The sequence below is a fragment of the Streptopelia decaocto genome (genome assembly GCF_964273445.1).
Source record: "Streptopelia decaocto genome assembly, chromosome: 17".
Classification (NCBI taxonomy): Eukaryota; Metazoa; Chordata; class Aves; order Columbiformes; family Columbidae; genus Streptopelia; species Streptopelia decaocto.
The window spans coordinates 2,024,073-2,037,109 of record NC_138672.1 but is presented as its reverse complement, the minus strand read 5'-3'; the positions used below and the strand labels follow the sequence as shown (position 1 = coordinate 2,037,109).

The 13,037-nt window shown below is 55.7% G+C and overlaps 1 protein-coding gene across 1 annotated transcript; it reads left to right on the top strand.

The window, feature by feature from the left end:
* Positions 1-9: 9 nt before the first annotated feature.
* On the top strand, positions 10-725 carry TMEM203 (transmembrane protein 203; the record flags this gene model as incomplete). Its single annotated transcript, XM_082067527.1, has 1 exon — positions 10-725. One exon carries the CDS (start codon positions 10-12, stop codon positions 415-417), a length of 408 nt encoding a protein of 135 aa, XP_081923653.1. The 3' UTR covers positions 418-725.
* Positions 726-13,037: the final 12,312 nt, after the last annotated feature.

Genomic DNA, 13,037 nt, shown 5'->3' with positions numbered 1-13,037 from the left:
GTGGCGGCGATGCTGTTCTCGCTGCGGGAGCTGGTGCAGTGGTTGGGCTTCGCCACCTTCGAGCTGTTCCTGCAGGGGCTGGCGCTCCTGGCCTTCTCCGTGCTGCTCGTCCTGAAGGTGGACGGCCAGGCCGCGCTGTCCTGGTGGCTGGTCTTCGTGCCCTTCTTCGCCGCCGACGGGCTCAGCACCTACTTCACCACCATCGTCTCCGTGCGGCTCTTCCAGGACGGGGAGAAGCGGCTGGCGGTGCTGCGGCTCTTCTGGATCCTCACCATCCTCAGCCTCAAGTTTGTCTTCGAGATGCTGCTGTGCCAGAAGCTGGTGGAGCAGAGCCGGGAGCTCGGCTACGGGCTCATCATGTCGCCCATCTTCATCCTCCTGCAGCTGCTCATGATCCGGGCCTGCCGGGTGAACTGAGGCAGCGGGTCCCCGTCGTGCCCTCGCCGTGCCCTGGACTCCTAGTGACACTCATCGGGTTCTCCCCACCTTTGTTTCTGTGCAGAGCGGCGGGTCACGCAGGTCCGGTGCTGCGACAGGAAGGCTCTGTCATTAAGGACACTGCGCTGTTTTATGGCATCGTATTTCTTCAGAAGGTCCTTTTGTGCCGCATCCTTATTTCAGCTCACTCAGAGCTCTTGGTGTTTGTTTTAAAGTATCCTGCCCTGCAAAGCGCTGTTTGATATGCCGGTTGTTTTATTTTAAAATAAAAATACATGGAAGGATTAGTTTTATTTATAACATTGTTTTTCTTTAGAAAGCATTTGTACTTAAAACTGCTGCCTGGAGAATGGGAGTTACCTGGAGGGGGGTGGTTGCTGTAGATCTCCTCGTACACCAGAAGCGCCCCAGCTGCTGCCTCCCCTGCCCGTCTGAGCCCACATTTGGAATGAAGCGCCAGCTTCTGCAGCAAAGCTGATTTGTGTCCATCTGTCCTCTCACTTACCTGAGCGCTTTATGCCTCAGTGGCCTGCATGGTTTTATGGGGCTGTGCTTGGAGCCAGAGAGAACTGATATGTGTATTTTTGAACAGAAATGTGTTTTTTTTAAATTTGTATTTCCAATCTATTTGCTAAATATTGAGATAGGTGTGTTGGGAGGGTGAGATATGGGGACAGGAGTATGCGTGGCTGGTGCTGGTTGTGGAGGAGGGGGAGGGACAGGACTCACAGCCTCAGCTCTGGGGTGAAGCTCTGTCCGTAGACCCCCAGAAAGCACGAGTGGTTCACTATTCCCCGGGGGAGTGTGGATCAGTGTGTTAATGCCAATGGTACAGAGAACTCCCAGCGCTGAACACACTTTGGCGTCACTTGTGCTTCACTGTTGGGAGCAGTGGGTCTGCCCCTCACCTCTCTGCGAGATGTCGAGGGCTGCTTTGGAGCCCAGGCCCAGGGGATTGGTGTCCTGACACTGAGTTTTACAGCCCTTTGTACTCTACTGATGATGCTGACTCTGCTAAAACATCTCCTGGTAGCCAGGGCTTCCCCTCCAACCTCAGCTGCTCCCTGGGCCACCCCTGGCTCCTCCATCACCCCAGCTCCTCCTGCTGCTCTTGGGATCTCTTTTGTGCAAATCGATCTGGAGATGGAGAACCACTGTGTCACTGGCTTTCCAAGTCAGAGCCTGAGGAGCACCAGGAATGTGTTCATGGGGCTGAGCTTCCCTGTGAGATGCTCTGATGAGAATGAAACAAGCGGCTGCTCCTTTTCTCTCTAGAAAGCACATAGACAATGCGAGGAAGTTTCCTGTAGGTGACAACGGGTGTACCTTGATGCTGCTGTCAGCTTGTCCTGGCTGTCACAGAACAGCGGTGGGAGAATGGCAGCATCCATAAGCTGACACAGCTTTAGCCCAGACTGGGCCATACGGGGTCTTAGCTCCTGATGTTTGCTGTGACCTGCTCCCCACCAGCCTCTGCTCAGGTGGCACCTGGCTCCAGCCCTGGCTCCATGTCCCCTGTGACTGTAGGTGGCCTGTCCTGGGCTGGTACCAGGGTCCCCTGCTGGAAGTAGAGGATGGGAGCACCCATCTTGCTCTGTCCTTGCACGCCCATAGGTGGTGCTGGACCCAGAGCACTGGGAGCTGCCTCACATGAGCTCCTCGGCTCCTGCTTCACCTTGTGATGTGGTTTTCCAGGGCTTAGTGTCACCAAGGTGTGGCCGTAATGTCCCCAGATGCTCTTCTGGTCTGTCCACTTGGTGCCAGCCATTTGCTGACACGGGCTAAGCTGCAGCAAACCGAGGACACATCAGCTGGGAGGAGGAGAGCTGGCTGCTCCGCGTCCTCTCCCACCTCACACCAGCATGAGTTCATCCCCACTGCCGGTGTCCCCGTGCTGCGGTCTGGCCCACAACATGCCTGGTCACTCCAAGCACACAAACCAAGGATGTTGCATCACCTGCAGCCACAGGTATTTACAACAGGACTCAATGATCTTGAGGGTCTTTTCCAACCAAAATCATTCTGGGATGCTATATTCTGTCACCAGCAGCCACAGGGTCACTCGTGTGTGTCTGGGGAGGGTGAGGGCTGGGGAAAGGGGCAGGGGAGCAAGGCTGGGGCAGCGTGTGGGGGCCCAGCCAGTGTCTGCTGACGGGCACGAAGAATGGGAGCCGCAGAGGGTGTGGGATGTGGTGGGTGAAGGCAGAGAGGAGCAGGAGGAGCAGCAAAGCCTCTGAGTCAGGAGGGGACACTCACCGAGGTGTTTTTGGACTCTCCCACAGCTCCCCAACCACTCAGCTAATTAAACCAAAGAAGGGGCAAACAAATAAACAAGAAAAGATCGAAGACGTGAACACATCCTTCCGCCTCGCTGCAATACTTGGCAGAGGAATGGAGCCATTTTCTGGTGCTGAGCCCCGGCGGGGTTTGCCCGGCTTTCTCAGCATTTTGCAGCGGCCTTGGAGAAGAGCCAGCACCCTGCTCCTCCAAGGTAAGGCACCCTACCAGGTGAATTTGGGGACGTGGGCTGGTATGTTGCCAAACTGCAGCACTTGGGGTGCTGCCCTCAGGGGTGCAGGAACTACCTGTGTGGCTGGATCACCTGGCAGCCAGGACCAGCTGAACCCTTTCCCAGGTCTAGCTCCTCATGCCAAGGACTCACCTGCTATGCCCAGGGCCACCAAGTCCTGCAACAAAACTCCCCAGGGCCTTTGCCCTCATGTCCCACAGTGTGATGCTGTGGCCAGGGTGATGCAGACCAGCTGCAAAAGCTGCTCCCACCCTTCTGGGAGCATCCCCCTTGGTGAAATCCTGCTGGACCCTGTGCCAGCTGACACGGCTGGAGGGCACAGCCCCTGACACCCATCCCTGCCCAGTGTGAGCCATGGGGCTCCTGATGCTCCCTGGCTTGGGGAAGGAGGTTCCTCAAGTCTGGGGCCAGCAGACTCTCCTACAGTCTGGAATACGCTCTGGCAAAGGTACAAATCTCACCTCTATGTTTATTTTTGTTCCTGTGGTGGGTGAGGTGGATATCACTGCCAGCTGGGCCTTTCCCAAACCCAACTGCAGCTCCCCAACTAAAAGTACATGTTATAGGAACACCCCAGCCCAGAGGTCTGGCCTTGCGGACACACTGCAGGAGCGACATGGCTTCTGGCTTCCCTGTGCCGGTGCCACGGACCCCGGTGGGTGCCACAGCCCTGCACCCCTCCAAACCCCCAGGGCCAGGGGCAATGAGCCTCCACACGGCCTCGTCTCACCCTGGCCCTGTGCAGGGAACCAGAAGTGCTGAACCAGCATCACTGTACTGGAGGGACAGTGCCAGCTGTCACCCCACTCCATGTGTTCCAGCTCCTGCTGGGGCAGGGGCAGCTCTTGGAGACACTTGGAATTTGGAGATGGCTACAATGGAGGGAGATGACACTGGTGTCCCCATGTCCCTATGGCATCCCCGTAGCAGAGCCCAGTCCAGAACAGCTCAACTGGGCTTCATGTGTGAGAACGACAAGCGTCCAGCATGACCTGAGCTACCACGGGGGCATGAGGGCTCCCAAAGGAGAGAGTGGGGAACGGATGGTCCCAGGGACCTCCGCCTTCTTGTGGACATTGGCAGCACCTGGGGACAGTGCGACCTGCTCAGCACTGTGGTGGCTTTACCATCGTGACATGGGGGTGGCTTCTGGTCAGGAGCTGGGAGCTGCTTCGCTAGAAGGACCTTGGGGTGGTGGGCAGTGTCCTGCCTTGCCCAGAGCTCATGGGGACAGGAGGCACCATCTGAGGACAAGGCTGTGCGAGGAGCAGCCACACGTCCATGGGGGTGGCTGAGAGGAGGATGGTGTGGGACAATGAGAACATGACGTGGCTGGGGGTGCTGTTTGTCCAGCATGGACAAGCAGGTGTTGGGAGATGTGGACCACCTGGACTGGGTGTCACCATTGGTGCCACGGCTTGGTGGCTGAGCCCTGGGACCTGGAGGTGGGCTGTGGCTCTGGAGTGGTCCTGTCATGCAGAGGTAGCTGGCACTGCCCAAAAATTAAAGCTAAGTCTTGCAAGTCCTAACTGGGAGCAACTGCTGAGCATCCAGGAGTCCATGTGGAGGGGTCTGGGGAGCAGGGAATGAAGACGGACAGTTGGTGAGCCTGTTCCTGCCTCAGATTCTCACACTGGGACTAAAAACTTGCTACACTGGATAAGATGCCTCCAAATCCTTCTCAAGGCAGATGCTGGCCAGTCTCATTTCAGCTGTGGGGACTGGCTTTTGCTGTTATCACGATTGGCAGCTGTCACTCATTTCAGATGAGTCTTTGTGAGGTGCAGATTCAAGTTCAGGTCCCTTTTTGCCATGTCCCAGGGACTCAATGCACCCAACACCTCCCCAGCCACCGGGGAGACACAGCCTCAGTTTAGTTGAGCATTAAGGCTTAGCATAACCATCTCAAGTATCTGCACATCTTCTGCTGTAAGCCTATCCCTGTGAGAGGCTGGATGCGAAGAAGGGCAGATTTGCCCTCAGTTGCCCCAAAACTCTGTGCAGAGCCTGGCTTTGTGCTTTGGGAACCCTCAGTCTCACAAAGGTGGTCACGCCGTGGTACCACCACAGCAGTGCTGGGCTCACAGGGTGTGAAGTGCTGCCATCTCCCAGGACTCATGGCTGGAGAGAGGAAGGGGTTGGTGCTGAGCGGGGGCTGAAAACACTGGGTATTTCTCCTGGCCAGGCTCCAGAGATGGTGTCAAGCCCATGCAGGGTCTGGGGGGTGCGCTGGGCACCTGGGACTCCTGGCAGCTCCCACCTGTGGCTTTCTCAGCACCTACATCCCCTTCACCAGCCTGTGCCTTCAGCTGCAGCCCTTTGCTGCTGAGGGACACAGGGACCATGGCCAAGACACACGTGGATGGAAACTGGGAGTGGTAGAGCATCTTTCAGAAGGTTGTGGAGTCAAGAGAGTGGCACCAAGTTCAGAAAGTATTGTTCTGTTTTATCATTTGTGCAACACGTATAGACAACACATAGGTGTCAGGATTGGGAATTGCATGAAGTCCTGGATAGTGGCTGATTTAGCAACCCCAGAATATGCCTTGCATTAGCCGTGTGGGCTTTTACAGCCTTCCCTGGGCTGGAGCTGAGACACAACGACCCACGGCAGGGACCACGGCTGCCCACGCCTTAGCTTTTCTTGAATCTTTGATAACTTCCACATGCTGAAAGGATTCACAGCCAAAACATGGACTCCACAGCCAGCTCTCACCCAGGCATGTCTTTTAGGAAATGGCCTGATTCGTGCAACTGAAAGTTAGATTTTTATGGCTAGATTGTCTGAAACATGTTTGAGCCTGAGAGCCTCCCCTGTGCTGGCTCTAACACTTGGTTTGGGGTAGTAAAAGCAACATTTGAAGCAGATCAGGTCCCTGGTGACTTCCTCCACCAGCAGTACACGGGCCTCATGTGGTCAGTGCCAGCACCGAGTCATGGTCTGGGATGTGGTAACAGTGTGGTCTGGTTATCTCACACACAAACTAATTCCCTTGACCAAGATAAGAGGCTTGGCTGCCTGTGCAGGTCAGTCCTGCTGGGAAAATGAGAGAAACCGGCAGGCCTGCTGAGAAAATGAGAGAAACTGGCAGCCCTGCTGAGAGCAGCCGCTCAGTCCTGCCTGTGGGTCCCGCTGCCCGGCGCTGCCTCCGCATGGGCTCCCCACAGAGCCACAGACCTGCCTGCACTCCAGCTTCCCGCCTCTGCCTGAATCCCCACCATTTAGCTTGCTTTTTTTCTTCTTTCTTTTTTTTTTTTTTGGTGGGTTTGTGTGTTTTTTGTTTTTTTCTTTTTGTTTGCCAATAAGCTCTGATGTCAGAGACGTCTTACATTCATGAATGCAATGGCAAACTGCAGTGCTCTTAGCTCAGCTTCTAACTGCTTGGAACATTGGGACAAGCAGTCAAGAAGTTATTGGAGAGCACCTAGAAAATGAAGAGATAAGTAGCATTTGGTCTAGATTTGTCAAGAAACCATGCTACCAGCCTGACAGCCTTCTCTTTGGGTGACAGCCACTCTGGAGCCGAGCGAGAGGATAAGCCCAAGGTACCACGGGCCCTTAGGAAGGGGAACATGGGTCAGCCGCTGGGTAGGTGGGATCCAGAATTGGCTTTGGGGTGTTCCTGGCTGATACCCAATGTGTGCAAAAGCAAATACCACCTTAGGAGCACATGGGTCTCTGTCCTGACTTGAGTGCTCTGAGCTGCCGCAGCCCCCAGTTTCAGGGCTGGTTTTCCCAGGACCTCATCTATAACTTTTATGGAATAATTTAAGAGAGTTGGCCAGGTTGTGGTTAAAAGCACAGACCCATTTTGAGTCACCACTCTTGGAAAGGTGATGAGAAGTGTGGAGCAAGTGCTGAAAGCCCAGAGGGGAGCAGCCAGGATGGCGGGGGCACAGGAAGGAGGAAAGCCTGAAGGACAGGAGGCTGCAGCAGCAGTGACCTCCCTGGAGCAGCTTCTCAGGAGCTTTGCCGAAACTTTGGGGAGAGTGAGGTATTGCAGAGTGCCACAGCTCAGTGACATGAGATGAGCTAGCAGGGTGAGGGGATATGGGGTGTCTGGCTGTCCACAGCTCACCCACCACTGTGGCCAGGGGAGCTGGCTCCATCATAGAATCACAGAAAGGTTTGGGTTGAAGGGCCCTTCCCAGCTCCCCCAGGGCACCCCTGCCATGAGCAGGGACATCTGCACCAGCTCAGGTTGCTCAGAGCCCCCTCCAGGGATGGTTCATCTACCACCTCTCTGGCCAACCTGGGCCATTACTTTGCCATCCTCAGTACTCTACCACCCTCAATTTAAAATTCTTTAAAATGTACATTATGCTGCTAGCTGCCCTTGTCCAAACCAGTTTGGCAGCTCAAGGGAGACCTCCCATAGCCAAAGGGTTTCCTGTTTTACTGCAAATAACCTCCAGCATTTGCTGAGGGACACCTCCATCACGTCACGCTTTCAGCTTCTGCCTTGTTTCCTTATGGCCCTGCTGATTGTGTTGGAGGCAATCAAGCATCTTTAGAGCTGGTTGCCTCAGTCTCCCTCCTGTGCTGTTCCCAAGCACTCACTGTGACACTTGTGAAAGGGAAAACCTGCCCTGAGGGTGTTTCATCCCCATTTCCCTGTGCTCCCTGATCTCAGGAAGAAAAAACCCTCAGGATGCCCAGGGCCCGAGGAGAACCCCTGTCTGGGGCTCTCAGGAGCCAGATCTGAGAAACCCCAACCTCACCTTCAACCTTGATGGTGTCATCCCCCAGTGACACAGCTGGAGAGCCAGCAGCTAACAGCCTCAACCTCCTGGAGCATCCCTGCTCCATGTCCCTTCATCTCAGCACACACGGAGCCCATCACCGCAGCATCAGGCAGCTTATCCTCATCCCAGTAGGTGCCCACTCCCCAGGCACCGTCAATATCGAAATACTGATATTTTTATTGATATCATTAGTCTTGGAGATCTCACAAGGATGGCGCTAAGCCCCATCCAAGCATCCCAGGGCCAACAGCCGCTGTGCTGTAGCTGTGCACAGGAAAGGGGAAAGGGGAAAGGGCTGGGGTATCTGTGGTGGCACAGGGCATGTCCCTGCCCCAGAACACCCACAGCTGAGAGGTGGCACCGAGACAGTCACTGTCAGGGCAACTGGGGCATGTGTTCCAATGATACACACCGGGAAAGATGGTAGAGAGGAGGAAAGGTCTGGTCTGCTGTTTGCCAGCTGGGAACAGCAGGTGTGGGCACCTCAGAAGCAGCTTTAAATGGCCCCAGTTCCACCAGTCTTGCTGGAATCGGGCTGGAAGGGAGGGCTGGAGCTGGTCCTTGCTGGGACAAGGTGCAGCAAAACCCAGGGTCCATCTGGAAGGGAAATGGGAGGCAGGAGCATGCGACGCAGCTCACCCAGAGACGTGGGACCTGCACAGAGCCACCGACTGCACCTCCCAGCCAGAGCCGGAACGACCTCCTCGTGCAGAAATTAAATGGTGGGGAAGTGAGACACTCTGTTGTGACCCTGAGTCAGAGTGTTTTCCTTTCAGAAGGCGCAGGGAAGACGTTGGCAGTGGAGGTGATCTCACTTCACAAACACCAGTCACCCCAGTGACTGGCAGTAATGGCCGGGCTCCAACGCCGCAGCGTCTCCATTCCAGCCCGCAACTTCCTTCTGGGTCTCAAAGAGTCATGTCAAGGGGCATGGACAAAGAAACATATGCCAAAGCAGATCAAATAGGGGTGTGTGTGTACTCTAGTCGTACTTCTCCGTAGCAGATTTGCTCACCTGCAGTCAGAAGAATGAGACATTTAGGTCACTTTTTCAGTTAGGAGCAAATAGCACATTTAGCTCTCACCGGGGCATGTCCCGAAGGCAAACAGGGCTCGTCAGCACCGAGGGCCCGCGGGGAGCATGAGAGCGGGTGCTGCTCTGTGCTGGGCACCGGCTCCACGCTCGGGCACCGCGTCGCCCTGAGACCCGGCCCACGCTGCAGCAGGCAGACACCCCTCCGGGTGCGATTGCCCAAAGAAGATTGAGGACCAGACTGTGCGTGGCACAAAGACGGCGTGTTGTCACCCTGCCAGAGCCCAGCATCGCCTGGGAGGGGGTGCAGGGTGCACATGGGGCAGGAATGAGGGGAAACAGCCTTCTGCAACGTGCAGTGCCACAGTGGAAGGAGAAGGGGCCAACGCTCAAGCTGTTCAGCAGGAGGAAGTAAAAGTTAAGGTAATTACCTAATTAGGCTATCAAGGGAGCAGGTGAGGGTGCAATCGGGACTGTGTGCTATGCCAGGTGCTGGGGACATGATGCAGGTTTGGGAAGATGGTCTCCAGAGAACCTTCTGCTTGGTGCCGAGGGGGCTCACGGGCTCTGCCTCCCCCAGCTTGCTGAACCTCCTCCTGGCACCACCTTTTTGTTGCCCTAAAGTTTTTGCAGGGAGGATTCTGTCAATAAGTTATGAAGCCATTACTTGTGACTTGGCTCAGGAATGTCTAGTGTAAACTGAAGAAGTACTACCTTTTACCAGATTTTTTAACTAAACTATTTCTAAATAATGTTACCTCACCTAGCGAAGCCTCTGTCCTGGCTCCAACCGCTGTATATCCAGCCTGGGGGGGTCTGTGGGATGGCAGATGGGTTCCAGGAAAGGGGATGGTGGGACAATGGGCGTTCCTGGTCCCCCTGGGACGGGCAGCTCAGAGTGTGCAGCTCGCGCTGGTTTCGGGGACAGGGAGAGCGGCAGCAGGCGGAGGAGCGCCCGAGTTTCCTTGAGCCCAGACCCAGCGGTGCCACATGCCTCCTGCTCAGGCACAGCCCCATCCCGCAGCTCTGCTCTGAGCCCTGCCAGCCCTCCGGCGCCCAGACAGGCTGTTTGCTCAAGGAAAGTGCTGGTGAAACTGGTTCTTCTGCTTTTGCACATCCACATTTCCTCCCAAGAGGAAGGTGGACGCTCAGGACCCCAGAAGCTGGATGAAGGGATGGGGGATGTCTCCTGGCCTCAGACATGGCTGTGAGGTGTGCGGCTGCTCTGGAGGGAGCGGACACATCTGCCCACGTTAAAGGAACCAGTGTGCCACAAACATTGGTGAACAAAGTACCACCAGGTGTGGTTGCCTGTGTTCTGCTCCGTGGCGTCCACAGGGTGCTCTGAGCAGCTTGGCCCCAGTTTCCAAGCCTCTGGGGCTGTGCCCATCCCAGGAGCTGGGCTGAGTCTGGTCCTGCCACCCTTGCTAGGCCCAGGTCCATGGAAGGTGGGTGACCAAGGGCTCTTGCAGTTCCCGAGCATCAGGGCTGCTCCAAGGTCCCTTGGAGAGAACACAGCTCCTCAAGGGACCAGATCCCTGAGGAAGGAACACAGACCACGGGTGGGACCACGGTGCCATGTGTCCCTGGGATGGCACACGTCCCCACCTGCCATTGTTGCACTCACCACGTTCATGAGGGGTCCTTTTCTCTCAGAGGCTGCAGTGGTGGACCTGGAAGCATTGCAAAGGTTGCATTTGGCATGTGGCCTCAGCTTCACCCCAGTTCCCTACTGGGACGAGCTCCAGGCTGGATGCAGACCCGGGGCCCTCCCATCCACCGCTTCTTTGGACAGCCCAGGAGAGCCTGTCATGGACCATGGCCAGGGACTGCTGCGTCACCTTAGTCCCAGCAAGTCCATCCTTCACTGCCCTTGCGCTCACGTGGCCCAGGGCCGTTCCCCACTGGGCTTGGCCTGGCTGGTGGCAGCACGTTTGCCAAAAGGCTGAGCCTGGCAAAGAGACCCAAATTCCTGGGAACGGAGACAGAAACAGCAGCTCAGACAGTCCCGCTGCCTGGGAAGAGCAGATGGAGTCACCACAAGTTGAGGGAAACCACAGCTCCCTCACAGCTAGGCAAATCATTACCTGTCCTCCTGGTGTGAGAGGAAATTAAGATTTTATCACATCACCTCTGGAACTATTTATTTACTATAGAAGAATCAGGAAAAGTAAACTGGAAACTGAGTAAAAAGTAAACTGAAGCTGAGTTGCTCAGCCCAGGTTTGGAGGCAGCAGCCAGAGGGTTTGGTGGGCTCTGGGTGCACACAGCCATGGTGCTGCAGGTCCAGGAGGGACCAGGGCTGGTCAGTGCTGTGTGTCCTGCATGGGGACGAGTCCCTTGGCTCAGGACAGCCCTGGCCCAGCTGCTGTGGGGGATTTCCAGACCTGGGAAGGCAGCAGACACTCATTGGACCCCTTCCAGTGAAGCCATTTGAGTCCAAAGGTTGTGTGCTGTGTGGAGGTGGGGATGCAGGGATGGCGGCACCCTCTGCCCTCCAGCCGTCCATCCCGCCAGCACAGGAGCCACACTAAGGATGTTGCCGTGGGGCGAGGGACTGGCCTGGAAGTCCGAGCCCCGGCTGGCCTGCAGCAGGGCCCGGCACAGGCACCCAGCTCGGTGCGAGCTGCAGAGAGATGTGACCTGAGACAGAAACCCCCAGGGACCGCCGCAGCCCTGGTTCTGCAGGGTGGTGCTTTGGTTTCCGTGCACACAGCAGGACCTCGGAAACCACCGTCCCTCCAGTCGCAGGGAAGGAAGGACACATGCAATGAGCGCTCCCCAGTACGCTTTACCCTTATGGCATCCCTGTGTTTGACTCAGCTGAGAGAAGGCAGCTGGGAACTGAATCTTTTCATCCACGTCACCCGTGTGACAGCCTCGGAAGCCTCTTGTCAAGGAGCTGAATCAGTAGGAAGCGGCTTTGCAGTGTCACCCAGAGAGAGCAGCTTCCCGCATCCACCAGCTTTCCCTGTCCCGGGGGCTGGGGCTCTGCAGCTGGATGTGACACCCCCTGTGGCTGGATGTGACACCCCTATGCTGGATGTGACACCCTCTGCAGCTGTTTGTGACACCCTGTCTGTGCCCCTGAGCCTCTAACACATGTCCGGGGAGATGGGAGGCTGCTGGAGGCTGCAGGAACCTGAGCCCCCCCTCACTGCCCCGATTCTCCTTGGGGTTCTCAGGTCTGAGGGACCAGAAGCTGGGTGACACATGGGGAAGGGGTCACCACAGTCCCAGCTGGGCTGTGAAGACTTCTTGGCCCTCTTGGTTTCTTGTGTGACCCCTGGCAAAGCTCAGCAAGTGTTGCTGAGACCCCCCTGGTAGGGCCATCCTTCTCCTTCTCTGATGGGATTTTCTTTCTCGTTGTAATAAAACTTGTTATCAAGACACCTGCCACTCTGTGTGTGATTTCAGGGCATTGGATACTGCAAATATCACTCTCACCTCTTATAGACCTCGTAGAGACTCGTAATGGAAATATTAAGACTGGTGAGAGCAAAGGGAGAACAGAAATGAGAGCGTGTGTGTCAAAGTACAAAGAAGCAGGGAGATAAGGGTTAACAGGAGAGGTGTGTGCTAGTTGCTGCAGGGCTCCTATGTGTGATTTCATTCAAATGAGGAGGAGGAACTAATTGGCCAAAGATAAGGTGTCAGGAAGATGCTGAGCTGAGCGATAAATATACCTGTAAGACAAACAAGGGAACAGATATTAAAGAGTTTTGGCTAAGGCTGATAAGGTCTGAGATAAAATAATGGGGAAAAGATTTTCAAGTAAGATCTACTTCCAAAGGATATAAAAGACGAGTCCAAGGTGGGTTTGCTGCTGGCAGTGGAGGAGCACAGAGCAAGGGCTCACCCCCCAGGTGCGCGGCTCTGGGTGTGCCGGCAGGTGAGCTGACCTTTACTTACTTAATGTAAAATAAAATCACCTTTCCCATGCCCTCCTCTGCTTGGTGCAGTGTTCCTTTTGCTCCTTCCTAGTAGTGTTGACCCGGGCAGGAGGGGCTGCAGGACCTGGAGCACAGATCCGACCCCATCACGCTGTGCCAGGCTGCTGGGCCGCCAGCCCCTCCTTCCTCCAGCCCCCTGCTATTTTATCCTGATATTGCTTTTCCCAGGCAAAGATCCGATTATCTACCAAGATTTCTGAGTTACACAGCTGGAGACACTGTCAGCCCAGGGACAGCCTTTGGAGCTGATCTGGCAGCTCTCACTGCCTGGTGTTCCCAGCTCTCCACGTCCAAACACCTTTCTCCTGGGTTTGAGTTTGCAGGAGGTTTCACCGTG